The sequence below is a fragment of the Tyto alba genome, unplaced genomic scaffold (assembly GCF_018691265.1).
Source record: "Tyto alba isolate M040663 unplaced genomic scaffold, T.alba_DEE_v4.0 Super-Scaffold_12, whole genome shotgun sequence".
Taxonomy (NCBI): domain Eukaryota; kingdom Metazoa; phylum Chordata; class Aves; order Strigiformes; family Tytonidae; genus Tyto; species Tyto alba.
The window spans coordinates 2,127,730-2,155,506 of NW_024881274.1; the positions used below are offsets into that span (position 1 = coordinate 2,127,730).

At 48.5% G+C, this 27,777-nt stretch overlaps 3 protein-coding genes across 5 annotated transcripts; all 3 read right to left on the reverse strand.

Moving 5' to 3' along the window:
• Window positions 1-579: 579 nt before the first annotated feature.
• On the reverse strand, window positions 580-13,968 carry LOC116959689 (leucine-rich repeat-containing protein 37A2). Its single transcript, XM_042787105.1, has 13 exons — window positions 13,781-13,968; window positions 13,455-13,526; window positions 12,955-13,026; window positions 10,150-10,221; window positions 9,622-9,702; window positions 8,055-8,126; window positions 7,037-7,111; window positions 6,412-6,530; window positions 3,020-4,443; window positions 2,822-2,917; window positions 1,845-1,909; window positions 973-1,033; window positions 580-869 (listed from the first exon to the last, which is right to left on the reverse strand). The coding sequence occupies exons 1-13, from the start codon at window positions 13,966-13,968 to the stop codon at window positions 717-719; spliced, it is 2,550 nt and encodes an 849-aa protein (XP_042643039.1). The 3' UTR covers window positions 580-716.
• Window positions 13,969-15,944: 1,976 nt separating this feature from the next.
• RDM1 (RAD52 motif containing 1) lies at window positions 15,945-21,470 on the reverse strand. Of its 3 annotated transcripts, none has more exons than XM_032985077.2 (7): window positions 21,367-21,470; window positions 20,298-20,477; window positions 19,786-19,908; window positions 19,137-19,299; window positions 18,471-18,569; window positions 18,115-18,203; window positions 15,946-16,677 (listed from the first exon to the last, which is right to left on the reverse strand). In XM_032985077.2, exons 1-7 carry the CDS (start codon window positions 21,451-21,453, stop codon window positions 16,591-16,593), a joined length of 828 nt encoding a protein of 275 aa, XP_032840968.2. In that variant the 5' UTR covers window positions 21,454-21,470; the 3' UTR covers window positions 15,946-16,590. The 3 variants fall into 3 exon arrangements, 2 of the variants coding, with proteins under 2 accessions (XP_032840969.2, XP_032840968.2); XR_004406005.2 differs by having other exon boundaries at window positions 16,659-16,677; window positions 19,189-19,299; XM_032985078.2 differs by lacking the exon at window positions 19,786-19,908 and having other exon boundaries at window positions 15,945-16,677.
• A 234-nt stretch (window positions 21,471-21,704) lies between these two features.
• On the reverse strand, window positions 21,705-25,176 carry LOC104365278 (somatotropin; the record flags this gene model as incomplete). The annotated part of the gene is made up of 4 exons (XM_032985079.2): window positions 21,705-22,001; window positions 23,414-23,575; window positions 23,973-24,089; window positions 24,823-25,176. Coding segments are annotated over 4 exons (834 nt in total), but the record flags the coding sequence as incomplete, so codon positions are not given.
• Window positions 25,177-27,777: the final 2,601 nt, after the last annotated feature.

Below are 27,777 nucleotides of genomic sequence, written 5' to 3' on the forward strand. Positions count from 1 at the left end.
TGCAAACAAACCCCCCCCCCCCCTCACAGGGGGCCCCTGGGGGGCGGCAGCAGCCGGGGGGGGTCCCGGCTCAGCCTCCTCCCACCATCGGTTCGCACGCTTCCAGCCCTCGCGGGTGAAAATCCCGCAAGCATTAAGGGCAATTCTGGAAGCCCGTTGAACATACAATCCCCCGGGGTGCACAGCGGGACCCCCGAGCTCGCTGCCTGTGGAGCAGAGCAGCCCCCAGCCCACGGGTGCCCCCGCGGGGATGTCCCCCGCGCGCTGAGGGGGGCTGCACCCCAGCGGGGCCCTACAAGGGCTCCCCGTCCCTCATAGCCCTCCTGTCCCCATCCTGCTGGGATGAGCTTTGGGGTACCCCGAGCGCGTGGCCACCCGTAGCACCTTCCTCCGTGGGGAGGGACCGTCGCTCTGGCTCTTGGGGTGCACCCGAGCTACAAGGCAGAGGCATTGGGTTTCGGGGTAATTGCATCTCCCCACGGTCACAGCATTTCAGGGGTGCTGTGGGCATCTTGCTGAAGTAACAGCCAGAAAATAATATTCAAGGAAATAGCCAAGGCAATAACAACAAGAAAATAATATCCAAGGAAATAACATCCAAGGCAGTAACAGCCAAGGAAATAACAGCAAAGAAGTAACAGCCAAGGAAAGCCTCAGCAGGTTCCTACATCAGAACAAGAGCTGAAAAATAAGCGTGGGCATGGTCACCAGCCCACTTACTTTAGCTCAGACTTGTTGAAAATCTCCTCGTCCGAGATCTCTTCATCGTACAGCTCAGCCATGGATTTTTTATGCTGGGGGTCAAGGGGTTGGTACAGGTTTCTAAGCCACTGCGGTTTGGTTTCGTTCAGATCTGATACGTGCGAGTCCTGGAAAGCGCCGGGGAAGGGAAGGTTTTGGAGAGGGTGAGAAACAGCCAGCGGTGCAGGTAGCAAGCAGAGGGGAGACCTGGCACGTACTCCCTGCCCTTACCTGCTCTTTAACGTTGTACTTGTCTTTTCTCCATCCTTGTGGCAGTAGTTTTTGAAAAAACCTGAGGAAAAAAAAGGAAAAGGATAAAGAGTGGCAGTTACTGGCAGGAAGGTTGCCTGCACCCTGCCCTGCTGGGGAAGCAGCTGCTGTAGGATTCAGGCAAGTGGCATTTACAGCACTGCAAAACATCAGGATTTGGTGGGCTAAAGGGGGAGAAAAAAGGCTTTTGTGTGTCATCACATCAGAATTCACCTTTCCAGGCCCATAAGCAAGGGAGGCTTGGCCAGTGAGGGCTGCAGCAGGTGCCAGCGCAGAAGCCTTTTCCTGCTCGGGGTGACATTTCAGCTGACACTAAGGAAGATGAGGAGCCCCAGAAGAAGGGACGGTGCTGGCTGACGTGACTGGGAATGTGTCCTGCTTTAGCCTGGGAGGGGACAGGAGCAAGCTCTTCAGCAGCCTCTCTGGGGAGCGGGGCAGGGAGAAACAGGGCAGAGCTGTCACCCGGGAAGAGTTTTGCTGGGAACTGGAGCACAGAGGTATTTCCTCATGGCTGGGCAACGTGGTCGCAGGGACAAGGAACCAAGTGGGAGCCCAGGGCCAGCATGTCCACCCCACTCAGGATGGAGCACCACTGGCGTGGGAAAGGGCTGCCTGGGTGGCTGGTGGGGATGTGAGCTTACAGCCGTGCCGATCACTCATGCTTTGGGGTCCCTTTCTTGTGTCTTTTAAAAAAGCTACGTGTTTTAAACATAGACTGGTGGGTCTTTGGCAGCTGGCACCTGTGCGGCGGCGGGGGGGGCTCAGGAATTAGGTGCTGTTCAGAGTCAATACTGTTCATGGCACAGCAGTGGTGCAGTGCAGGGAATAATTACCATCTCGGGCGTGATTTACTGGTGCTTTGGGGCTGAGAAGTGGTTGCAGGTTTTGGGGAGCAAACCTGGTGAAGAAGAGAAAGAGAGAGACTCGTAACATCAGGATTTTCTCATCATACTCTGCAAAAGAAGGGAGGCCAAAATGTTCTTCTCCAATCGAGCCCTTTATATACATGTGCAAGTCTGTGCCAGCAGCCATGTTTTTAGAAAGAGCCCCTCCCCCCTTCCCAACTCCCTGCTTTTCCCTGCCTCTGGAATGACCTGAACTCCCAGAGCTCTCTTAATCTCAGCAATGTTTATGTCTGACTTTCTTATCTATGCAGTGTTTTGCAGGGTGCTCCCCTCCTGTTTAACCCCAGTCTGAAACACGTAGGTAGGCTTTTAAGGAAATAAAAGCTTTTTTTTTTTTTTTTTTTTTTTTTTAATTGAGAAGGACCCCAAAGGGAGGCTGAAACTGTGGGCATGCTGGGTCCTCTCCCCTGCCTGCCTCTGGCACTGCCCTGACCTACGTGGAGCCATGACCCTTCGCAAAAGGACTTGATTTTGGCAAGAGGGAAGGTAGCAGGGGAATTGCTGAATGGCTGAAAGCAATCAGTGCGGGCAGGAGAGCAGAACAGGGTCAGGAGAAGAGCCTTGGAGGTGACTGTAGGGCTGGGGTTTGCGTGATAAAACTTGGGGAAGGGCTGATGGGAGAGGCTGTGGTGGGAGGGAGGCAGAGCCCCACTGAAGGAAGCTGTTTGGAAAGCAGAGCTGCAGACAGGGCGTAACAGATGCCAGGACAATCCCCCCCAGTCAGGCTTGAACCCATGTGGAGCTGTGTGGATGCCGTGAAAAGCTCCAAGGCTGGAAAAACATCTCCTGTGCTACCCATGGGCATTCACAACAGCACCCTGGGGCTTATAAACTGGGAGGGGGGAGGAGGAATCCAGCTACAAGGCTTGACTGACAGCTGTCTGTCAAACAAGTTATTGGCTTACCTCAATGAGACAAATCACCATGAGACAAATCATGATGATGATAGACGCCGATATCGCTAACAGGAGCCTGTCGCCGGAGGTGTACTCTGATTTCCACTGGGAGAAAAGGAGAAAAAATCAGGAGGGAAGAGCAGGTTGCTCATTCCGTTCCCCGTTGTGCAGGAGAACGCATCCAGCAATGCCCAGGATCTCTCCTACCTTCCCTGTGGATTTCCTGCCTGCCTTCCAGGCCCTGATCATGCCACTGGAAACATTCCCTTCCAGGAGACACTGGCCCACGAGAGTAGAGTCTCCCTGGTCAACTTGCCTCTTGCTGAGCAGCTTGATGAGCAGCCCCATCTTTGCGACCATCTTTGCACAGGCCAGCTGGACCTTGGGCAGGCGGCACTCCCTCCTCAGGGCTTGCGCCACGTGGGCGATGAACGCCCGCAGGGCTTCGTCTGGGACGAGCAAGTGTAGCTGATGGTGGACCTTGGTTTCAAAGAGGTTTCCTTGAACCGGCCTGTTGTCTGGGCTGCTGGAGCTCCCTGATTTATTGAGGAAACTGGATCCTTCCTTTTGTTGCTTCCGGTGTGGTTTTGTGTTCCGAGGGATGGCCAGTAAATGCCTACCTAGAGAGGAAGCCTCTTCTTCAGCCGCATTCTCTAGCAGGCTGCTTGCAGCAAGGGGGCTGTTGCTAGCCAACAGGTTATAGAAAAAACTCCGGTTTGTGTTTAGTCTCTGCTCTGCTTTACTTTCTGTTGGTATGGGTTCTTCCTCTGGATTCACATTGCCAAATGTCTCGTAGAAAAGCTGGTTACTTTTATTCAGATATGGGTTGTCCCCCTGCTTGTGCTTTTTGTAAGTCCAAACATAGTCCTGCCTTGGAGATGGTACTTCCTCTGCATCTTCTGCATCCTCCACATCCTCCATCCCATGAGTTTTCCTGGTCTGTTCCACAGCTTTGGGATAATTTTGAATCTTAAAAGACCTGGACAAATGAGGGTCCTTTGCTGGGGGGTGCAAAAAGGAATGTTTTGAAGGAGCTGTGGTTATTTTGTGATGTCTGAAGACAGAGACGTTGTCAGTGCGGTTTAACCTGCCAGCTGCTTCCCAGGGGTTTAATGCTGTCTGGTTCAAACCTAAGTCCTGCTGCTTTTGCACCGAGCCTGTGGTTGTCTCTCCTGCCACTGTTGGCATCTTGTGCACCTCGTGCTTCTGTGTGGTAGGCGTTGGCAGGGGTGAGGCAGTGTTTTTGACAATCACGACACTCTTAGCCTTGTGCAGCTTCTTCTTGACCTCAGCAGCTAGCACTTTTGTCAGAAAATAGAGTTTCCTTATATCAGTTTCACTGGTCCAGCCCATGTGATGAATGCTGCGCAGCATCAGCATCAGCTCCTTACTGGTTTTGCCTTCCTGTCTGGATAGGGATTGAGTGGAATATGAATTTTTTCTGTAAATGTGATTATTTGGGTCACCATCAGTGCCGGCCACACTCAGGACAACCGCAAGCGTTACGGTGTCATAGTCTCCAAGCAAAGACTCCTTGGGCTCGAGGTTCAACACCGTGCTGGCGTTCAGTTTTCTGGATTGTACCACTTCCATTATTTCTCCTTCTGTGTCTGTCAGAGGATCTATGCGAGCTGTAAAACACCAAGGCAGCAGATCAGTGACTCGGCATCACAGGAAGCTTTCTGCTAAAATACAGGGTCAAAGGTTTACCCCAAGCAGCAGGCGCTTGTCTTTAAGACAAGGCAGTGTGTGAACTGAATGGTGGATGTGTTACAGACGGGAAAAGTCTTGTTAAATCAATCAGATTATCTCATCAGGGCAGAAGAGATAGATATTTCTTTTCTGTATCTCCCAGGGCTCTGTTGGATCAGTGGGAAACATCCTGGGGGAATGGGTTTGCTGTTGGAGAATTTGCTGTTGATACAAGCCAGTGTTGAGCTGCTAAAATCACCATAAAGCTTTTAAATTCAGAGTGAGCCTGGTAAACTGAATACCCAAAGACACAGTGTTTGTCCCTGATCAGTTATCCCAGCTAGCCCTTCTCCCTGCAGTTAGGAAAACCGAGGATATTTCACATAAAAATGCCTCTGGGTTGTTGTCTGCAACAATCCGCAGTCAGAGCGAGCCCCTGATAACAGAGAGCTGATGAATGCAGATCCCATCACCCAGGCCTAGAAGTGGAAGGGATTTGATCCAGGGCGATACAAACAGCCCAGGAGAGCTCCTGCCCCAGCACGCGAGGGGCACATGCTGAGTCAGCAGGGTGAGGGTAAGTCTTCAAGAGTCCTACAAAGGCTGCAAACACAACCTTATCTCTAATCCTGCTTTGCAGATAGCTTAATGCCAGAGGAGGTGACATGGTCAAGAATATTTACAGATTACGAAGGTATTTAGGCCTTTTTTTTTCCTGTTAAAATGATAGGAAATTTGACACAGAAATACCTTTAAGTATCTAGCCCTAAATGGCTTAGCAGCCTGTTTTCCCTACACTTGTGACTACGTTAGGCTCACTTGTCCACATCCAGTTTGAAAATTAGTTACTTGGGGACCTTGGAAACTTTGCTGTATCTATTTGCAGAAGTCCAGCTTGTCTCTGTTTTCAACAGGATGATATTTACCCTGTGCAAAGATTGAGCAGGACAGTGCATTGTTCATGTTGCACAGGCTAATGGGAGGATAATGATGCTTGGTGTTCACTCAAACCACGACACCCTGCAAAGGAGATCGGGGTTACTGTCCTCTCTCCTCCTACACATGGGGAGCAGGGTGGCAGAGGGACCAGACAATTTTCCAAGATCACCCAGGCAATTTTTGGAGCTTGTATACCCCAGATCCTCTCCAACACACGGTGGATTACAGGAGGTTTCTGTGGAGCCTGCCAAGGGGCATCCATGCTCGGTTATGGGTCTTGGGGTTTCCAGTGTGGGTGGCAAGTTTGAGGTGCAGCTCAGCATGTGTCACCTTGCCAGAGCAATGCAGACACTGGCGGACCCTTTGGCTGTGTCTGTGACCCCTCTCACTGCTGAGCTGTGACCAGCCAAGGTATGGTGGCACTGGAAAGGCTCAGGAGGCTGTCAGGGGAAATTTGGGGGGTTTATGAGCAGATGGTGCCTTCCAGTGCTTGGGAACAGTACTGGGCATGCATGATTTCCTTGGCTAGATGCACTGTGTGCATTGGAAGCTCGTGTGTTTGTTTAGCTCAGCTAGCTATTTCTTCTCAAGATAGTATTTGACACAGAAGATATGTGTAATCTCTAGTAACTTTTCAACCCTTGTTTTTTCCAAATTGTGTGCTCAAAGGGGAACTTCGTGTGCCTGTGGCTCAGGAAGCACAGGCCGAGGCCTCTCAGGTCTCACGCGAGCTGCCTGCACTGGCCTTTGGGCTGATTTAAAGGCCTTGCATGGATGAGGCTCCTCTAGAGAGTCTGCCCAGATTTAGTGTCCCTGGGACTGGCCAGGAGCCACCAGGCTGGACTGATGCCATCATGGTGGCCAACGCTGCCTGGGAACCCATATGAAGCAGGGCCATGCTACAGCATCTCCTAAAACCAGAGTAAACTGGGCAGATCTGAGGTTTACATCAACATGAGGAAGCCTACCACAGTGGAGAGCTCTGGTGGTGCACAGGTTCTTGCAGTGGAACTTGATGGTCCTGCATGAGGGTTCAGTGGTGTGTTTCTTCTGGCAGAGGCAGCAGGCCACGTAACTGGGCAGTTTGCTAAAGAGAAGAGGTTACTGGAGAAAAATCCAGCATCTCAATCCATGTCTCTGAACCCAACCCAGGTAATGCATGGATAATGCATCATGGTTTTGCTTCAATTTCTTCTACAGCTCTGGAAAACTTCCCCTCACCCCCAATCCCAATGAACAAGTATGTTCTCCTAATTTCTAAGAGATGTTTCAAGTAGAAGTTAGGCTGCTCCACTGACATCAAAATGTTGATTTTACTTTTGGAAATGGAACTAGTCCTGAAATACAATTTGAAACAGAAATGCAACCCAACTTGATGTAAAACTTCCTTTTGAAATACCTGGAACATGTTATCTAAAGGGTGAAATTCTGTTTCTTAGCAGGTGAGTTTGGGAGGTTTTCAAAAGTAAATAGCAACCTTAAGCTTACTGGGGTTATTCTGAATTAGTGGTGGGCAGATTCGTTTCCCAAGCAGACCCTTGTTCCAGCAGTTACGATCTGCTGGCATCTGGGACCCAGTCCCTGCATACTTACAGCGTTTCCAGGCGGACTGTTGTCAGGAGGAGTGTGAGCACCGTCTGCTGAGTCACTTGTGTTGCACCCAGGTCTCTGAAAGGATTTGAAAAACCACATTAAATTTTCAGGTGGCATTACCAGAACTCTGCTCTGAGAACAAGCCTAGGTCCCTGATGATTGTAGTGGTGTTCACAGAGGGATCCACTTCTGCCTAATCAAACAGAAATGATTGAAAACACTATTGTCTTTCTGCTTTATCCTCCTCCTAACCATGGGGTCTGAATAAGGAGAGAATCCTGCAGATCCTGTGGGAGACAGATGCAAACAAAAAGCATTTCCTGGCTCAAAACCTTCCTCCTCCTCTCCCATGAGTGCAGCTTCAGTCCTTGAAGGGAGACACTTCTTGCCCAAGAGAATGAATCCACTGTGACCTTGGAAGGAGAGTTTATATCAGTGAAAAGAGAAGATGTGCTGAGCAGAAAGCAAAGGGTGTCTGTGGGATAGTGGGGCTGTGAGCAGGAAGGATCTCTGCAAAAACCCTGGACTTCTTGCTCCCTGAGGAGTCATGCAGATGTAAGCAGGAGCCATAGGATGCAATGAATCGTGATCAACACAGAGCATCACCTGCCCTGAGCTGTGTCAAGGCAGCGGGCTGGGGATGTGGGGTGGGCAGGAGCCCCAGACTACTGGCAGAAGCGCACCAGTGACCAGGAGCTGCTGGATCCCCCCTTCTCAGTGCTCAAGCAGGAGTCGGGGCATTCCCAGACCCTTCAGGCCACTCCACTGCCTGAGACCTGGGCAGCCTCTAGATTTTTAGAGCTTATGTCCCAGCTCCTCAGTTGCTTTGCATCTGGAGACACACCAGAACTGCTTGGCCTTTGCCTTGCTCTGCTGGAGCTGGGGGTTTTCGTGCCACTAGCAGAAAAAGGCTGGGAGAAGAGAGAGATTTGCTACTGCATCTCTGCTTTCCTGACAACAGGGCACTCAAGAGGGACAAAGATCTGTATTAATCTGGTAAAAATGAGTCAATACTTACAGATACTTGACTGAAGGCAGCTCGAAGAATGATGTGTCAGCAATAATGGACAGTGGGTTATGGCTTAGGATCCTGAAAAAAATAACACACGCCACTGTGAATTGGTGATGGGAAGGACATGAGCTGTGTGGGTAGGGGCACGTGGGGATGGCCTGTCCACATGCCCTTTTACGTATGAATCTGGAAAGCCAAGATCAACTGGCCCTATGCAGCAGGCACTGGAGAAATGGGAGATTGTTAAAATGGTTACTGTAGAGTGAAAACCCCCCAGTGGTTCCCAAACTGTATAAACAGAGCTAAATCAAAGTGAATTTCCACTAGATCATTGCGAAGTATTTCTGTGATCAAGGAGTTTTTCCTCTTTGCCAGGCTTCACATTTTTACCCTTTTAATCTCAGAGAAGCCCAAAGAGAGTTGTGCCTGTTGGATTTGATGTGGAATTACGCTGAAATCCTCTTTCCAGGCACCTCTGTAATGTGAGTGGTGTAAAGAGGTTTATGGTAGGTGAGGATCCAGCCGAGTTTTATGCATGGCAGATGTGGATTTGGCTGAACAATTTTTACTCAAACCTCCCCGAAGAATTTCCTTTCAAGTGGAGAACAAACATAGGAAATTTCAGCCTGAAGATAAAAAATTGGCTGAGTGCTATGTGTGTGAGGAAGGGCCTGGGATGAAGGCTAGAGGCACGAACAGATGCTGATGGGCTGATTCACAAAATACATCAGGTCCTCATTATCTCCAGCTAAAAGAGCAAAAGCCCAGAAGTGCTTCTGCTGGAAAACACAACATCTCTTTCTTTCCTCCTCAGCTCACACCTTCTCTTTGCTTCCCTCCACCAGGACTTTGATGTTTTTGGAGTCTTACTTTCCATATTTTCTTACATTTCCACTGTCCATAAACTCTTACTCAATTACTGCATCCAGCTGGGCAAAACTGTGGCCTAGTCCTATAGGAATTGTTGTTCATAATTTATTCTGCCACCTTAGTTGATGTATCATGTGAGAAGTATCACACTTTTCAGGAGAGCAGGGAGACTGTAGCCTTTTCCTTATGTCTATGAACCATTGGTGGGCAAAACACCCTGGCTTCCCACCTACTTCAGGTCCGGATGGAAATGATGATCCAGTCCCTGGAATGGCTTCTTGATAGAACCAACTGTGGATTAAGTCACGTTTTCTCAAGGTACCAAAAGAACAAAGTTTCCATTTTACAGGTGTTTTTGAGACCTTTTACTTTTAAATGCAAATATGCAAAGTGAAATTTTTGTCTAGAAATCTGGGTCACATCCCATACCCCTCCTCACTCTGCTTCTTCTCCCCTCTTGCAGCATTTCTTTCTTATCCATCCCCCTGGGCTCCCACTGCTGCTGTCTGAACCCGATGCTGGTTCAAGGGAGCCATAAGAAGATGGGCAGGCCAGGAGAAAGTGGCTGAAGGCCGCAGACTCTTGGTGGACCCTGGATGACATCTGTAGCAGGATTCAGTACTTTACAGAGAACAAATCTGCTCTTCCCTGCTGTCACTGCGGAGTCTGGTTCTGATCTACCTTTAGACCTTGTTACACTTACAGCTCCTCTAAAAACTGCATCCCATGCCATGCCTGGAAAGTGCCATTCTGGATCTGCGTGATGAGATTTCCACCAAGGTTTCTGGGGAAAAAGAAGATCACAGAAATGAATCAGGTCTGTTCTACAGGAAGCTGGAGCAAAGCAGTATTGATTTGTAGGAAATATGCAAATCCAAGGTAGAATAGGGAGGAAACTGCCATTTTCTCTGTTTTTTTTTTTTTTTTTTTTTAACCTGTCAAGGAGAGGAAATGAAATGCACATGTGCCTAATCTATTTCTGTTCCAGGATACAAGTAGTCTTCGAAAAATGGCTTCTATTATGGCTGCGTTTGGACAACCACACTATGATCTCTCATCCTGTTGTGGGTCATCCAGCCATCTGCAATGATCTCTTTAGCTCAGTTAGTCTTTTAGCAGGCGAAATTTAGTCATTGTTCTAAAAATAGCAGGAACATTTTCTAGCACAAAAAGGGTTATAAATGCAAACAGACTTCAGAAAATATATTAGAAATAAAATTTTATAACTCACATAAGCTGCAAAAAAGGAAGTGGCTCAAAGGCATGTTCCTCAATGGACAGGATTTTATTGTAAGATAAATCCCTGTTAAAATTAGAACACAAAATGTTAATTACATTTGCACTGTCATGTTTACTTTCATTTGCTTTGACTCTGGCAGCATATAAGTTACATGGCTCTGATTTCATGCAGTGTTTATATCTGATATTAGCTTGCAGTGGTGTGTAACCTGTGATAACCCTCCTGACCGGAGGTGTCTTTCCTCTCAGTGATGTTTTTCTAGCTCTGATCCCACCAGAATTATTTCAGGGCTTGATCTTCCTCTCTGATAACAGAAAAGGTTCTTTATGCAGGCACAGTTTAGCAGCTTGGGATGCATTTGCACAGACCATACCGATATGTGACCCTCCGGACGTGCCACAGAAATGCAACCTGCCTTCCCCTGGTGCCGTCGGTGCTTTGCTTGCTGAAGTCAGCCAGGAAAACTTCAGCAGAACCTCTTGCTTGAGGGCTGAGGGACAAGTTGGTAGCCAGATGTGTGACCAAAATCATTATTCTTTTCTTAATCCCTTCCTCCTACATTTTCACCACATTTGGTGAAAAAGTTATGTTAAATGGACCCTATTAAAGGTGAAAAATCAAGAACATGCAAGTCTAGAAAGAGCATAATGAAGGGGTAACCTAAACTCTGCTTTCCTTCACAGCTCTGCTGTGAGATGTGTGTCGATGCTCAGCTGCTGTGGGATTCACCTGGCTTAGCTTTAGAAATCAAAAGATTTCTTGTCTCAGCCTGAATTAGCTGCCTGGGCTTGTTCTGCAGCAAACAGCAAGAGAGAAATATTTTGGGGGAATGATTCATCCCCTCTTCAGAGAGGTTCCCAATATCGTTTGGGTGAATGGGAAATGCCTGTTCCTCTCCATGGAAAATGAAGAGAGCCTGAACAATTAGCTTAATCCTCGGCAATTATTAGGCATCTAAAATTAGAGGAGATGAATTCATAGGGTTTCTTCTGTAGGAGATGGCTTTGCTACTGGAGAGCAGTTCAGGGAGAGCGTTGGGGAACTACTGCAGCTCTTGCCTGCAGGGTCTGGACCTCCCAGGGAGGCAGCTGGGCAGTGGGAGGAAGGTCTTTGTATATGTAATCTCAGAAGTACTTTGGAGTGTTCAGTTTTCAGCCTTGTGGAAGGGGAGCGTGGCTGGAAGCCTGTTTCTTCCCAACCTGACTCATTTAGCCTGCAACCCACATCCTGCAGAGCATGCTTTCTGCTTTTAAGTTCTTGGATCCTTCTTTTCTATGATGTAGGGCACACGTTCCTTCTAAAAAGACATGGGGAGGGGGAGCTAGTGTGGGCAGTGGGCCCCAGCACTGCTGCTACCTTGTTTTTCACCATTCCCCAGAACTGAGGCAAGGCTTAGATGCAGCCCTAGGGCTGGCTCACTACAGGAGCAGCTCCAGAAAGGCCAAGACCACCCTGGACTTGGCTCCTTCCAAGCTAATGTGCATACTAGAAAATACAAAACCTCCTATTTTGTGGGCAAAATGCAAGCAAGTAAGGGTCACAGTCAACAAATGACACTACAAATGCAAATGGTGATAGAGCTGAAATACTTGCAATGATTGAAAAATATGAGCAACAAGAGATTTTGGGACACGTTTCTGTGTCCTTGTTCCAGCTACTTTAATAACAGAGGGGTGGGACCCAAATGATGACTCTCATGAGCCAATTCCAAGAAAGGGCTTCCCTTGCTGTTAGCTTTTTCACACTAGTAGTATTTTTATTTTTGACATGAGGTTTGTGTTGAGAAATGACTGTAACTGTGTCTCCTCTGAGGCTCAGGTAATCTGGGCTCTGGGCACTAAAGCTGAGCCTCTACAGTGGGATTTATTTCTGCCTTTTAGCCTTTGGGAAACGAAAAGAGAGCATGACAGTGGCCAAGCAGAAGACAGAGAACAGAGCGAGATTTGACCATTCTTGTTTCACACTTCCTTTGCCTGCACCACACAGGAAACACCAAAATATATAAAAAACTGATGTTTAAGGAGAAAAAACCTTAGGGCTCCTCTGCTCCCCTCCCAACAGTGTTAGAGACAGAGCACTTGTTGCAATTTCACAACATTGTGTGGACATAGATGCACATTTGTTTTTTCTCTGAGGGGGAGCTCAGCTGGATACAGCCCTGAGCAACCTCATGATTTTTTTTTAATAGAAAAAACCCGTGTTAGCTTTGAGGTTAAGCCTGCTCAGAGCTGGAGGTTGAGCAGAGATGTCCCAACCTCAGTACATCTGGGATTTTAGCAGAGGATGGGGTAGTGCAGGCTTCACTCTTTCCACCTGGGATAGCCACCGGAGGGGCTATCCCAAGAGTGATCAGCAATGCGGGGCTCTGCCCTCACCGCAATGGAGGTCTTTTAAACCAAACCCTAGCAGAAGCAAGGCATGCATGGATTTTGCCTTACTCTAGGTGGTTCTCATCCCAGAAATGTTGGTCTTCAGATAAACGTTGCCAGAGGCAACGGCCCAGTGTGTAGGAGATCACTGCTAGTTTGGGATTGACTCAAAGTCATCCAGTATCTGTGGGAAAGGGCAGCAGCCTCCTCCTCTTGGTTGGATTTGGGGAAATGAAAGCTGCACCATGCCCCTATGGGAATCCTCCCACCAGGCACTATGGCAGCACCAAGACATCCTGCTCTGCTCTGGCTGTAGCCTGAAACCAAGGTGGAATAAAGCACACTTGCATGGGAGTGGGTTGATCAGCAGGGCTGGCAGGGAGGGGGAGGCAGTAGCCCACGGTGGTGGGCTGGGGAAGGTACCTACAGGTACTTCAGCAGGAGCAGACCCTCCAGTGAATGCCTCTTCACTTCCCGCAAATCATTGTCCTGGAGGACTCTAGAATGAGACAAACGGACATGTACTGTTACACCAGCTACTCTCCAGGAGGAAATGGAATTTTTAGGGGAAGACAGTGGGCAGTAGCTTTACCAACACATCTGTTTGAGTCACTATAGGGATTATCACCACTCACTGCAGGAGCAGGCACTTGCTCCTGGCCTGCTGAAACTAACTGTAGCCTGATTGTTGATTAAATAAGCACGGGGATGGTGCTGTAGGATGGAAGGGGTATGGCTCACGGCATTTCTGCCATCCTAGGAGGCCCTGGGGAGTCACACCCCTCCCTGATGAGAAGCTCAGCTTTGAATTCAGATGGGAACAGTCTGTGTGGGTGCTCATGCTCATCATACTCCTGGCTCAAAAAACAGATGAAAGGATTGAAAATACCCCAACTCCTGGCATTTTAAATGCTAGAGGATACTTACAAGTACTCAGCCCACGGGTATTCCCTCCACACTTGTTTTTTGATGGAAGAAATCGAGTTGTGAGTAAAATCTCTGCAAAGAAACAATTGACACTGTCACCTCGCAGAAAAAAACACCTTCTCTGCAAATTTGACTGCAGAGGGGGAAGTGGAGTTTGCTTGGGGATGCAACACCACGGCCAGCCTGGCTTCACCCCTTGGCACAGCAGCACAAGCCCCCCCGAAACCAAGACGTCTTCTGCCAGTGACTCTCTGCCGCATGTCCCGGCTGGAATAAAAAGCCAAGGAGGGGAAGATGGGGGCTGTCTGACCACCACTGGTACTCACAGGACAGAGAGGGCCCAGCGGCGGGTGGCCGGGGGCACGCTGGCCAGGGCAGCCCGGCTGCAGTTCAGCAGCCGCCGTGGGCAGCGGCAGGGCGGCGGGCAGGGCCCCCGGGGCTGCCCCGGGCGGGCGGCCGCCGCCAGCAGCAGCACCGGGAGGAGCAGCCAGCGGCTGGGCCGCGGGAGGCCCATGGCGGAAGGGGCCCGGCCGGGGGTCGCCAGGCAACGGGGAGGCCGAAGGCCTGGGGCCCGGCGCAGGCCTCGCCCCCGCGGCCCCTCACGGCTCAGAGCGGGGCCGGGGGCTCCAGGCATCCCCGCCGTCAAGAGAATACGGACCAGAAATACAATCTCAGCCTGAGAATTTGCCCCAGTAGAGGATTTACCGCATCCCATGTGATATGGGAAAAGAAACATTTGGGGGACTTGATATGGGAAAAATAAACGTTTGGAAAAATATTTGGCAGCGGAATGACAAAATGGTGGATCACGATAGTGCTAGTAGTTATCTGCAATATCTGGGTTTGGGACAATAACCTACACCTAAGATTAACTCAAAATATTACCCGAACATTGAATAGAAAGGATTGTTGGGTGTGTACTCACTTGCCAGAACGCACAAGTAAAGGAATTACTCTAATAGGGGGGGTACCAATTCCTAGGAAAACTGGACAAGTAATCTTTGTGAAAATACTAGTTTTTCTGATAAAGTGACTGACCAGGTTTTAGAAATCTATAATCCACATCTTAACCAACCATACTGCACTTGCATCCAGAGATGTAATCCACCTAAAGGGATGCTGAAAATTGATTGCAAAACATCTCAGATTTTTGTAGGAAGCTTTTCTCAGTGCAGTAAGATTATTGATGTCAGAGCTCACGACAGAACTCACTGGCCTGTGCCTTTTGGTACGGGCTGGTACTGACTGTGTGGAAACTATGCGAGAAAGGTCCTACCAGGTAATTGGAGTGGAATTTGTACTTTAGGAGTGGTAGTCCCCAATATGAATATTATCACCAATATGAGGGAAGAAAGAGGGTGGATAAGGATGTACTTAAGATGGATCAGAGAGAGGAGGAATAAGAATGCTATTGCTGAGCGGCTCACAGGCTTTCACCATTTTGTTTGTTGGTTTATTCCTTGGTTAGGAGTTAGTGAATTGGAAAAAACACTAGTGAGTATCTCGGCGATCACTGAAATAATTGATAATAAAATGATGGATGCCATACAAGCATTACAGGTTGAAGTTGGCAGCTTGTCAGGAGTGGTCATGCAGAATCGGATGGTTTTAGATCTGGTATTAGCAGCACAAGGAGGAGTATGTACAATGATTAATACAAGTTGTTGTGTATATATAGACCAAAGCGGTCGTATCTCAACAGATCTGACAGAAATTTGGGAACAAATAAAAGTGTTACATGAGGTAACCAAGGATGATACCTCATGAGGATTTGAAGAACAATGGCATAAACTGACTACAAGCCTTCCTCCAAAAGACCCCTGCCCATGACCACTGGATGGTAGTATGCATGTGGCAAGGGGAGGAGACTTAGGATGATGAGTTCCCAGAAATAATTAGTTACGCCTATTCCCAGAATTAATAGCAATAACCCAGCCTATTCTAATGAATATGCATGCTTTTGTATCATAAATGAGCTCCTGCTTTGTGATACGGTGTGCAAGCTAGGAAGAGCGATCCCCCTTGCTCCTAGCGCTGCAATAAACATACCTGCTTTATGAGTCTTTGTGAATTGTAGAGTTTGTTTCCGCACGTCACATGGACGGCTGGTCCCTCCCTCCAGTATTCTCCCTTGTGAAATGCTGCATCTTGCTTCCCACTTGGATTTCTCTAAACCCAGCACCTGGCCACTGGATTTGGTTTCACTTTTGCCCTCCCAGTTAAAAAGCTCACCCAGTGTCAGGTGTCTTCTCCTGGGGCAAATCACTCCTTTCTTCTCTTTTTGGTTAAATAGGCCACGCTCCTCTGAAGAAGGATCTCAAATCATTCCTGTGGCTCTTCCCTGAACTCTCCCAGTTTTCAATCATCTTTCCTTCCAGAGAGAGGTCCAAAAATCTTCAGCAGGGGTTTGTTATGAGCATTCCCCCCTCCACCTTGTGATTTGGGCAGCTTGATACCCCTTTCCCACTGCTTGTGCTGTCTCTAAGGTTCATTCATCACACTGGGTTACAAAGTTTTACTTAATTTAATGAAAAACCTGTTCAAAATTAGAAAGAATATTTGCTTTACATAGTGATAAAGTCCCAACTCCTTAATAGTTGGAGCTCAACACATGGCTCAACATATTACAAGACTTAGGCTTATTGCTTTAAAAGACATTTCACTTAGAGAAATACTGTTTTTTTGTGCCTGTTCAGACGTGTGTAAGTACCACAGCTACTCCTGCTGGTTAAGGCATCTCCTTCTGCCGTCTCTGGTCTTCTGCAGCTCAGAGTGAACCTAACTGGAGGCTCTTGCAGGGAGGGCTCGTTCCTTTTATTTTTCTATAAGTGCTACGCACATCTGTTACGCTGTCTAAATAATAATCATGAAGCTAAGCTGGTTCCATATATAGCTGACCTGGATAAGTTGACAGGAAAACACTTCCTCTCCAAAACCAGCATATATTTTTGGGCTTAATTTTAGTAACACTAGGTTTATTGCCCATTTCTTTCACTGTTACGTATTTGGAGAAAAAGAAAACATTGGATATGATGCACATGTCATTTCACAGTGTTATACTTTCATTCCTAATCAAACACTGCAGAACTTTCAGAAACGATGTGAAGACAGAGCAGCACTAATTGGATGGCATCTCCTAGCTAGGAAGCTCATCGTCAAAACTGAGATCAGACAAAATTTCTTCTTCTTCAAGGTCAAACTGTTCCAAGGACAATTCATTAACCTGGGAAGAGAAATCAAGAGTAAATTTCTTTCTCTACAACATATTTTAGCTTCATTCCTCTGCACCTGGAAGCAATATATTTTTACCATGTACAAGAGACAGCCTCCCTGGAATTTACCAACTTGGGAGGGAACATTTATGTTTTGGAAAGACTGACCAACATCACAAGGCAATGAACCAAAAAGAGACCCAGCAGCTCTCCTCCTGAGCAAATCCTTCCGAATTCCTGTCTGTTCCTCTTCCTATCAGGCTGGAAGGTGCCTTATGGAGAGAGAGTGCCGAATTACCTCCCACACACCATCACAAGGGAAGTGAGACAGCAGGGGAGGTGAGGGGTGATTTCTCATAAAAGAGAGGCTTGGGAAGCAGCAGGCTTTCTGTTTGACTCTGCTGCTCACTTCTCTTATGGTCAGTACTTGTTAGGTCAGCTCTCTGTGGGTTAAAAAGAGGTCAGATGGAAGGGGCTGTACAGAGGAAAATGCAGAGAGAGGACAAACCAGCAGAAATTTAATCTTCTGATAAAAAAAAATATGATGGATGTTAGTTACTTCACACACCAAAATACTCTTATTTTATTGCTACTCTTCAGTAAGAAGGGAAAATAGTTCTGCCCGTGGACACTACGTGACTCAGTGTCACCAAATGGAATAGCGTGTCAGAAGGTTCATGAGACACTTCCTCTGTGCAAACTGCAGGAGGAGTTAGGCACTGCGCAGCGCGGTGCTGATGCATCATGTGAGAGCAATGCTTGCTTTCAAAATACCGCCATATATCAGTGGTCTCCCCTGGAAAGTTGCAGTGTTTTCAGACTAAGTGAGATGAAAATCCTCTGCTCACAACTGGCTGCATGCAAAGGCTGGTACGCAGAACGCATCTCACCGAGCATGATGATTAATGTTTTACTGTTGAACTGGGGATTTTTGTTCAGTGCATGCTAACAGATCTCACAACTACCTGCAGGGATTTCACCAAAGCTTTTAACAATCATTCCCTCTGGGTAAGGATAAGTTTATGAAGTGGATTTCTAGATGGGGAGCTTGATTTCTTTAAGAACTTATTAAAAAATAATTTGATTTAACCTACTGTGACTTTACCAGGATTTTCACTCTCACAGATTCTATGAAGAGCAGTCCTGGGCACTGTCATGTAAGAGACTTGTCAAACTGCACCATAACATTCCTGTACCCTCACTGCTCACTTTCCTGTGCCATCTAAAATATACATGCATTTCTGCACAAAGATACCCAGAAAAGTAGGAGTTTTAAAACCTTAGTGTGGTGTACAATTCCAAGATGTAATTACTTCCTGGGATTTAAGCTGAGGTAATTGCTGCATAAAAGGAGGATGTCAGAGGCTGTAACAATTAACAGCTGTATTTTCACTACCTAGAGGTAACATACAGATCCTGTGCAAAAGCTAGATATCCACTGCTTTTACCTGAACAAGCCCCTTCAGTTCCTCTTCTGTTAAGGTGTCTGTGGGCTCCTCTTGGGAGGGATTGTACTCCACAGCCACTTTCCCATTCTCTGAAACAGAATAAACAGTTGGAGACATGGTTAGTTACAACTATGTGTAATGACAATAAACCTACCCTAAACTCCAAATGGGACAATTCTGCTTAACTCTGTTAAATCATTAAAGATCGCAACACAAGTTTAATTTTGTCTGAGGCCCCCCAAGCCTCAGTGAATCCCAAGAAAGGTTCAGAGAAAAAGAATTCGTATCAATTATCATGAAAGTTATAGTATCATTAACCCAAACGTCCCAGTGTTTAATACAAAAACAGGCCTTACCTAATACTATGAGGAGTATCTTCTGAAAGGCACTAGACAAAGCTTTCCCAACTGCGAGTTTCTGAACTCTTCTTGTGGCTGCGACAATCTCGAGAGGATCTGAACACAACAAGCAGCGTGTTATTGATATTAAAATGACACTCTGCATGTGAAGCACACCAGCTGCATCGTACGAGGAAATGTAACCAAACACGGCTTTATGGATCTGATAAGAAAGCAGCTTATGTTTTGGGAGTTGTCAGCAGCATGGCAGCACCCTCACAGGGGCTTTGCGTGCCAACCCACAGCAGCACACAATCCTCAGGCCTGTGTCAGGACCCTGCCCAGGGCAGCGGGTGGTGCAGAGCCCGGCTGGCACCTGAGCTGTGCCACAGACACAGTCACAGGGCATGTTCACACCAGAAGTGGCTGTGATGGGGAATGAGTAACGCCACAGGCAAAAGGGAGAGAACAGAGGGTAGGAAAGCAATACTGGTGTGAAGCAAGGAGGGAAGAGGCGTGCTGAGGATCCCTTGCTGCATAGCACAGCAGCTTACAAGTCCCCGCACAGATCCTTTCCTCCAGCTAAATTCAGACACTTTCAGACCCACAGACTGTGCCAAAGCGAGATTGACCAGTGTCTGCAACAGCTGCTAAGAGAGACTTCCAGCTGCGTCCAGAATGTACCTTCACCATTTTCTACATCTGCCTGGCTGAGGGCAACTCCCCTGGTGCGTACCCCATGGTTGGGCACTGTCACCTCTACAGCACAGAGGTATTTCACGGATCGCTTCTGCAATGTCTTCCCCAGTTCCTCATTCTCACCATCAAAGCCAGATGCATTCTGCAGCTGTTGGGAAGAACACAGATAATGAATTTTGATTAAATAGGAAGGGGATGTCATGATCACTTAGGCCTATGCCTGCAGACCACAGACCTTCTCTGCACAGCATGTGACTTCAAGGCAGAAGCGCATGGTGGAGGCAGAGCAGGGATGTTTACTGTTTTCACCCTATTTTAGAAATACCTCACGGTTCCCATCCTCTGGGAGTCTCAGTCATCTCGGAGACTTTCAGCACATGAAGACTACTGTCAGACCCTGGCACTGCTGTAATCACAGCTGCCCCCATTTTTATTAACAGAAGCCAAGCCAGTGCTGTCACCCATAGCAATCTTTTCTCCCCAGGCTTTCAAAATACCTCCATCTGTGATCTAAAACACAGCTCCTGTAGCTATTATTTCCTGTTTTGAGGACAATTCTTCTTATTCTACCAACCACTCTAGTTAAGAGAAGGATGGGGGGAAGGATGATGGATGAATATAAAGGGTCCCTTACTGTGATGATGCGACTGGACCAGCCATTAAAGCCAAGGTAGTGGTTGGCTAACTCCTGGCACTTGTTGCTGCTGAGAGCAAGGACTTGCTGCTGAAACCCTTTCTGCTTGGTGCAAACACAAACCTATGCAGGAAAGAAGAACCCCGGTTAGCCAGGCTTTGCTTCTGAGGTTCCCACGGCAGACACACCACTGATAGCTCTGGGAGTCATCTGAAGGTAACCTGTTCCCTGACCACATGCATGCTTCCAAGATGCGTTAAATATTTTCTATCCAGGAGTGGGTCCTGCAAATTATTCCAGAGGAGGGATAGTACCATTTTACTGCTTAAATGCTATCTGTGAGCCAACAGTGGGAGATGTCACCACAGTGGTAGTACCCAGCCACAAGTTTGTAAACTTTCTGCACGTGGAGCATCACTGAGATCAACAAGTGTTTCATGTGATTCTACCCTGCTGCAGGAGTTCATGGTGCTAAGTCCTGCAAGTTTCACTCCCGGGACCGTTCTGCTCACCTTCAAGGGAGATTTCTGAAACAGCTTTTGCCCATTGCACGCACGCTGGGCTCTGCTGGCATCTCCAGCTGAATAAAACTTGATGACGGCGTAATACCCAGGCCCTGCCACAGCAGCGTTTCTGTGCGTTCGCACGGAGTAGAGCAGCCCAAATTTGGAAAATGCAGAAAACAGGGCATGCTGAGGAAAAAGAGAAAAAAAGGGTCTTTTGAAATAAGTATCTGTGGGTGCTCCAAGGGCTGAGCAACAGAGAGAGGACTACTCGCGAGACCTAATTAGCTAGAAAATGGGGCAAGTTTTTAGTACTGTTTAATGGCAGTAAACCCTGGAATAAGCAGTGAGACTGATGATGAGTATCTTTCCATAAAAATAAGCTCAACCTGGCTGGACCTCTGACCCCAGTGATGTCTCCTCTCCATTATCATCCAGCCTCTGCATAAGGAGGAGAAAGAAGACAGACAGACGGGATTTTTTGCCCTCTGAGGCACCTTCATTCCTGACTGCCTCTTGCTCTCTGCCGTCCTTTGTGTGAGTGCGGTGTTCGCTGAAGCTCCCAGTGAAACATTCGCACAATACTTTGCAAGCAAATAAACGGGGTTTTGTTCCCTCTATCACCTGGTGTCTTTGTAGTTTTGCTGTGCAGATCACAAAACCGGCTGTGGCACAGGGGATGAAATCACCCCGGGGTGGCCCGACAGTCCCTCGGGGTTGCCCTGTGCCCAGCATGCCTCAGCGAGATAACGAAACTAAAAAATGATGGAAACCCCCCCAAAAGGGAGGGATTAAAAAATATATTATTAGCGCACAGGTGAAGCCATCAGTACAGATGGAGGGGAACCGGGGTCTTAGCTGTGGGGTGAAGACGACTGGGGGATCCCAGCCCCGCTCCTCAGCCCTGGGGGGGTCCTGGCCCTGCTCCTTGGACCCGGGGGGGTGTCCCGGCCCCTCTCCTCAGCCCTGGGGGGGTCCCAGCCCCGCTCCTCAGCCCTGGGGGGGTCCCGGCCCCGCTCCTCAGCCCTGGGGGGGTCCCGGCCCCGCTCCTCAGCCCCAGTCCGAGCCCTCTCCTCACCTCCAGGCCCGGCCCCGGCTCCAGCCCCCAGACCAGCAGCGTCTGGGCTCTCCCCGCGGGCACCCGGAACTCCACCAGCTCCGCCATGCCAGGCCGCCCCGGCTTCCCGCCCCGCCCGGCCCCCGCGCCTCCCCTCAGCCGTGCCGCGGCCCGGAGCGCAGCTCCCGGGCGGGGGGGGCGAGAGGAAAACACCCCCCCCCCCCCCCCCGCCCCAAATTCACCCCCAGCCCCAAACCCACCCCTCAACCCCACAACCGCCCTGCCCAGGCAGCGGGTCGTCCCTCCCGGCCCCCGCAGAGGCCCGTCCCCGCAGTCCCCCCCAAAGCCAGAGACGTGTGGGCGGGTAACGGGTTTATTCTCCGATTTTCTTTACAAGGAGTGGGGCAGCCGTGGCCAGCGAGGGGCTGGGGTGTGTGGGGGAGCCGTTCCCGGCGTCAAACGGTGCAGTTTCCCTCTCCGTAGCGCCGGCACTTCATCACCTTCAGGTAGGTCTCCACCTTGTGCAGGTCCTTCTTGAAGCAGGAGAGCAAGCCGTAGTTCTTCAGCAGGGCGTCCTCGTTGCGCAGGTGGATATCGAATTTGTCGTAGGTGGGTTTGAGGATCTGGGGACCTCGCGGGCTCCGGTCCTCCAGCTCCTGCGAGAGGATGGAGAGGTGCTGGGGAGGCGGCAGGGCCCCGGGGATGAGCATCCTCCAAGGGCCCACTGCCAAGGCTCCCTCTGGCTTGAGAGGGGGCTGGAGGTCTCCTCTCCCCCACCCTAAATTGTATTTCAAACATACTTCTATGTGTTTACAGGAAGGGTAATTATGCAAGGGTGATGCTACACAAGTTGCTGCCAGTAGGAAGGGAGGTGGGCACAAGGCTGCAGTGAGGAAGGAGTGTGCCTTGAGGTCTTAAAATAAGGGGAAAGTTGTAGGGTCTTTCCATAGCTACTCTAGCCAAGGAGAGGGGGAACCGCCCAGATGATTCTCTCTTCTCCCACTTTCCTAGCAAACAAAGCTCTAACCCAGACCCAAGGCGCGTGCATCTGGACCTGAGAGATTTACAACCTGCCACGTCTCCTGCCCTGCTTTATTCACCAGCTGACACATTAAACAGGACTTTTTGGTTAAGTAAATGGATGAAATGTGATTATTTGTCTAGTTTCTGTGTACCGCTTCCCACTGCCCAAGCCCATATCAAATGGAGAGTAAAATCTGGAAATGGTACAGATACATATACCTGCTTATTCCAGATGAAGTTCCAGGACAAAAGATCCCTATTTACTCTTAGGGCCTGACTTACAGAGTTATTTAGATGCTAGAAGATGTAAGTACTTGTCCAGACTCATTTCTCACAGGTACAGATCTTGGAGCTCTAGCTGCGTGTTGATGCTGGCAAATAGACTTAGTTATAGAGTAAGCACAACTGAACAGGTGTCCTTAGAGATAATAAGTGATTTAACTTTAAGTTAAAATACAGAGCAAAATTAAATCAACAGAGCAAAATTAAAGAGTGGCCCTTGAACACTCCAGTTCTCAGCTGTCTGGGTGCTGTAGTATAAGAGAGAAACATCAGAGTATAGGCTTCCATCTGTACACAGATTTATATGGGCTGTTTTTATAAAAGTCGTGAGGCCTTAAAGCCAGGTTGCAAACTTTGCAAAGTTTACTCCACTTAAAGTATTTTGTATGGAGATGTAGCAAACATCCTTATGTTACCGTACAGGAGATTTAACAAACTGAGTATTCTTTGGTGCTGTGCTTAGAAAGACTTTGTGCCTGGACTGTTGTAGCGTTCCTGGTCTGTGCTGCTATCTGTGTGGTTATGGTAGTGCTATTAACATTTGTTATGTTTTCTTATACTCCCCAGTGATGAAACTTGTGCAATGGGATGTCATGATCTCATTATCTTAAGGTAAGCAACGTTCAAAGGATGCCACTGGTCTTGAGAGTGGAAGAGGGGGAGATTTCTCATGGTCTTTGGATCCCATGGAAGACCCTGAGAGCTGAGTGCCCTGTGTCTAGATCTCTGTTATTCTGTAATCACACAGCGTGTTCCAACTTACCCTCATTAGAGCTTGGATCCCTTCTTCCAGGTCCTTTAGTTTTTCATACACTCTGTCTGAGGTGCCAAAAACCAGATTGTTTGTGAACACCTTGCTTAGGTATTGCACTGGAGTCAACCAGGACTGGATGAGAACCAGTGAAAACCGAAGAAGTTCCATGTCCTGAAATTAAGAAAAGAGAGGGTCAAAGCTATGCAGGTGAAGTATTTGGCAGGGTTACCTGTTTGTCCTGCTCCCTCTGAAACAGCCCAGAGGCAACCCAGAGATGTGCCACTGCTCCTGCAGCTTCAACAGAACAGACAAGTTTGCAAGCTGAGGAGCACCACCTAGCCATATGTCCTGTGCAGACAGTTTTTTCTCATCCTTGGGGTGGGAATATGATTTATAGTGTAACCCAGAAGAGTCTGTCTTTCTTTCTTCATGCAGGGTTTAAATAGTAAAAAGGGAGAGGAGGAATGAAGCCCTGAGGTGCTCACAGATGGAAACCCTCTGTTCCTGTAATGAGGCACAGCTGGGCTCTTCATACAGGTCTGTGCTCACTCCAGGGGAGAGAACTTACTGATTTCTGCTGGGCATCATCCTTCCCAGTGGGAGCAGGGATGGTTTCTGAGTAGCAAAATGCTGCCTGGGAATTTTTGTTGGCGTGTCTTTGGTCCTCTGGAATATAGGTGCGTTCCTGCGGAGACATCCCGAATACACTCAGATCTGTTGCCTATGTACTGGGAGAAGACCACAGACACTTTCCCAAACTGTCCTGAACGGTTACTCTTTGCAAGAAATAAATGTGAGATGTGAGGTGTCTCTGTGGGGGGTTGGGAGGTAGGAAGCAGGAGTGTGTATGTTGGCACAATAGCTACTTAACCTCAAGCTCTTCCTCTCACTAAGCGAAGGTGCTAAGGTGAATGCAAAACACACTTGGACAGGGTTCTCCCGAGGAGTAGATGACCCCAAAGGACAGCTCTTGCCAAAGTGACAGCTTATGCCAGCTCCTGGCAATAGCAGGAACTGGGTGATTTTAAGCACTCAGAATCACCCAAGGCCAAAGGTGATTGACACACAAAAGTCTTGCAAAATATCTGTGCCATCCCCACTGCTTTCAGAGCCAGGTTTCTCTTTGAGACAGTTAACTGGGTGCAGTAGGTTTGGATGTGGGCAGCAATGGCCCTGAGGAGGGGACTGTGCAGGATCAGAGGTGAGGGCAGAGAGCTGAGAGGAGGAGACAGGGTCCAGGCAGATGGGACATAGCCTATTCTGTCCTATTAAGACCCTTTTGCCTCATCCAGAACTGACAGAGAATTCAAGAACTGACAGAGAATTCACCAATAGTTGAAAAGTGTTTCTAGGAAGTTATACAGTCCTGAAACTGTCAAGCTAATGTGGAGGAGATGCCTGGAGGCCACAACACTTACGAACTCCTTGTATGTCTCGGCAGCCAGGAGGTGAAGGTGCTGAGCCCTCACCACAGCGTTGGCAAACAGGTTAGAAAGGGGCATGGCCGGGAAGGTGGCAGCTTCCCGTGGCCACTGCAGTCCTAGAGTGATCACAGCAATGAAGAGAGGAGAAAACCATGACCCTGCAGTGAAGTGGAGAGGAAAGGTATTAGCAGTCCTTCCGAGACCATGCTGAGGAGGCAGGTGGCACCTGGGATTTAATTCCCAGCCCCTTCTGTCTGTGTTGGCTGAGGGCTCACCTTCCTTGATGTCTTGTTGCACCCTGTGGGTGAGCTCAGCCCTTCCCAAAATCAAACGAAACCCTCTCCCTTTTCACTAGACGTGCTCTCGGGGCTTTTACTACTCCCAGTGTTGCAAGTGCTGTCTTCCTGGCTGAAGAGTCATTGTCGCTCCATGAAAATTAGAGTGTGTCCCTATGTTTCTCCCTAACATGATCATATTTTTCTGTAGGCCTTGCCCTCAGGAGCAGAGCAAAGTGCACTCTTCATTGCATGAGGGCAGGGGATGGTGAGTACCAGGTGAGGGCCCGGGAGTACCTCACTTTAGCCTTGGTTTACACCATGCTGCTGATGTGAAACCGGCTGTTTGCCATCACTAGGACAAGAGCTGGTGACGTTACCTGTGCTGTGACCAGCTACTTTTCTCTCTGGGACATACCTGTAGAATTTGGTGATCTTTGTCGGGCCTAAAGGTTCTCAACCCATAACATTTAACTCACACAAGTGTCCATCTGTGCTTACAGAGACCACAAAGTTAATCTCAGATAAATGCCCTTCAGTGGAGGAATGCCCTGGACCCTGTAGACTTGAACATATGCATTAGACACCATCCAGATCCTCATCTTAAGCACTGAATACAAGTTTTAATGTCTCTGCCAACATTTATGTTAATAACAACTATTATAACTGTGGCTTGACCTTGTTCCTCATGTTCATCCTCTCCTTGTCCAGTTTGGGTTAAGGACTACCTAAGTTAATTCATGGATTAAAGTCACACTCTAGGGAAAGGTATTCTTCTTCACTGATTTGTAAGTTGCTACATTTTAATGTAGGGCGGGCAGTGAGTGTGCACAGCCCACCATAGTACCACCCCACCATCATCTCCCACCACCCTAAGCATGCGGCAGCACTGGCAATCCTTTAAAATTGAAATAAATAAAAGTACCTGGAGCCATTTCTGCCCGGTGAGTTGCTCAGGTGTTGCTTGACAGTGAATGTTTCCTCCTTTCATGTAGGCTGGTAAAGGTAACTGTTGAGCCACCCCTTATATAGCAGGGGGTCTGTTTAAAATGTATATATGTGTTCATGATCACAACAACATCTCTATATCTTCTCCTTGCATAAATGCACAAGTGATCGCAATGGTGCTACCTAATTGTAGTCATTTATACATAGATGTAAAGGTTGGGGAGGTTGTTTGCCTAGGGATGAAATCAGTGCTGAATTATTTCGCCATATTCTGCTGTTTATTGCGAATAAAAGTTTTTTGACCATTGGAAGACCCATCCCAAATCAGATCAGTGCTTATACACAGTGGAGTTTGTGGTGTCCACCTGATTTTCCTGCCTGGCTCTGCAGCCTTGGCCCACAGTTACCGGGGCTGACAGGCCAGTTTGGGAGACTCCGGACTTTAAGCAAGTAGGATGTTTTCCCCTTTTCTGTTAGTGGGGATTGAGCTGGAGGGATGTTGTCAGATGAATCCTATTCCTGCTGAGTAATTTCTTTCAATTTTTACCAAAATTTCAAAAGTTCAGCAAATAGTTTTGCTGGGCTGATTTGCCATTGGTATAACAAACAGCTGTCACACCCAGGTACTTCTTTGGATACCAGCCTGCCCACAGCAAATCCAGTTGCCAGAGCTGTGGGAGGTTTCTCACATCCTTGGCTGGAGAAGGCTGTGAGAAGATCTGGTTGTGATCATCCTCCTGCTCTTTTCTGAGATGCAAACATGGAATATCTCTCGATTAAGCAAAAGGCTGATATGGAAAGAAGTAAAGGCGTTGGAGAAGAGGAGAAGCCACAGCACACCTATCCCTGATTTTGAGCAAAACAAGACAGAACCTGAGCAACTCCAGGGGGGGAGTTAAAGGACTTTTACTCCCTGTAAGGCACTGGGTGCCCAAACCACCCATTTTTGGCCCATTGTGCAGGGTTCAGGGACAGCTCCCTTGTCAGGGGTGGTGATTTGGCTCCCCTGGCCCTGGGTTTGCTGTGCTGGCGTGGCTCTGATTTCCGAGAGGCAGCAGCATCACCGGGGCGGCTGGAGCAGAGGGTGCAAGAGCCGGTTAATAAACATGCCGGGGAGAGCGCGGTCTGTTCCGAGAAGCCCCTGGGTGTTTGCTCACTGGAGACATGGTGGTGTTGCAGAGTAAATGTCAGTCCCCAGAGAAGAGGGAACAGTGGGTCCTGCAGCTATCAGGTATCCCGTCACCCAATAGCCGGCAACATCTGGGTGTGTTTTTCTACTCCAGATCGTGTTTAAATATGTCAATATTTGTCAGAGATGAGCAGAGCAGCAGGCACCCCCGCCCAGGCTCTGCTGCCTGTTAATGATGATGCTCGACCACTGCAGTGAGATGGGTGCAGCACGTTGCGCCCAAGTCCTGCCCATCACTTGCTGCCCTGCTGCCTCTCTAGCTCTGTGAGTAAAAGCATGGTGGTAAATCAACATTTTTTTAAGTTGCAGCCAAGCACAGAGATACCAGGATGATCCAGGCTGTGTGGTGCCCCTGAGGCTTGGTTTGTCCCTGATCATCTCCGGGCATTAAATGAGGCAGAAGCATCGTGGAGAAGGCAGTGTGTGACTGCGGAATGCTGGGCTGAGCAAACACATGCCACTGGCAGAATTACAGCTGCATAAGCAGCTCTGGAATATCAGCTTGGCATTTTTCTAGCTTTCAAATGCCTGCGTTTG

Excerpts from the sequence above, each read along its gene's own strand:
- LOC116959689 (XM_042787105.1), bottom strand. The coding sequence starts at position 13,968 with ATGGGCCTCCCGCGGCCCAGCCGCTGGCTGCTCCTCCCGGTGCTGCTG. Across the intron at positions 2,918-3,019 it reads GCAGGAAATCCACAGGGAAG|TGGAAATCAGAGTACACCTC; the intron begins GTAGGAGAGATC and ends CTTTTCTCCCAG. Across the intron at positions 870-972 it reads AGTACAACGTTAAAGAGCAG|GACTCGCACGTATCAGATCT; the intron begins GTAAGGGCAGGG and ends GGCGCTTTCCAG.
- RDM1 (XM_032985077.2), bottom strand. The coding sequence starts at position 21,453 with ATGGCGGAGCTGGTGGAGTTCCGGGTGCCCGCGGGGAGAGCCCAGACG. Across the intron at positions 19,300-19,785 it reads GGTCCAGTCGCATCATCACA|CTGCAGAATGCATCTGGCTT; the intron begins GTAAGGGACCCT and ends TCTTCCCAACAG. Across the intron at positions 18,570-19,136 it reads AGATGTAGAAAATGGTGAAG|ATCCTCTCGAGATTGTCGCA; the intron begins GTACATTCTGGA and ends TGTTGTGTTCAG.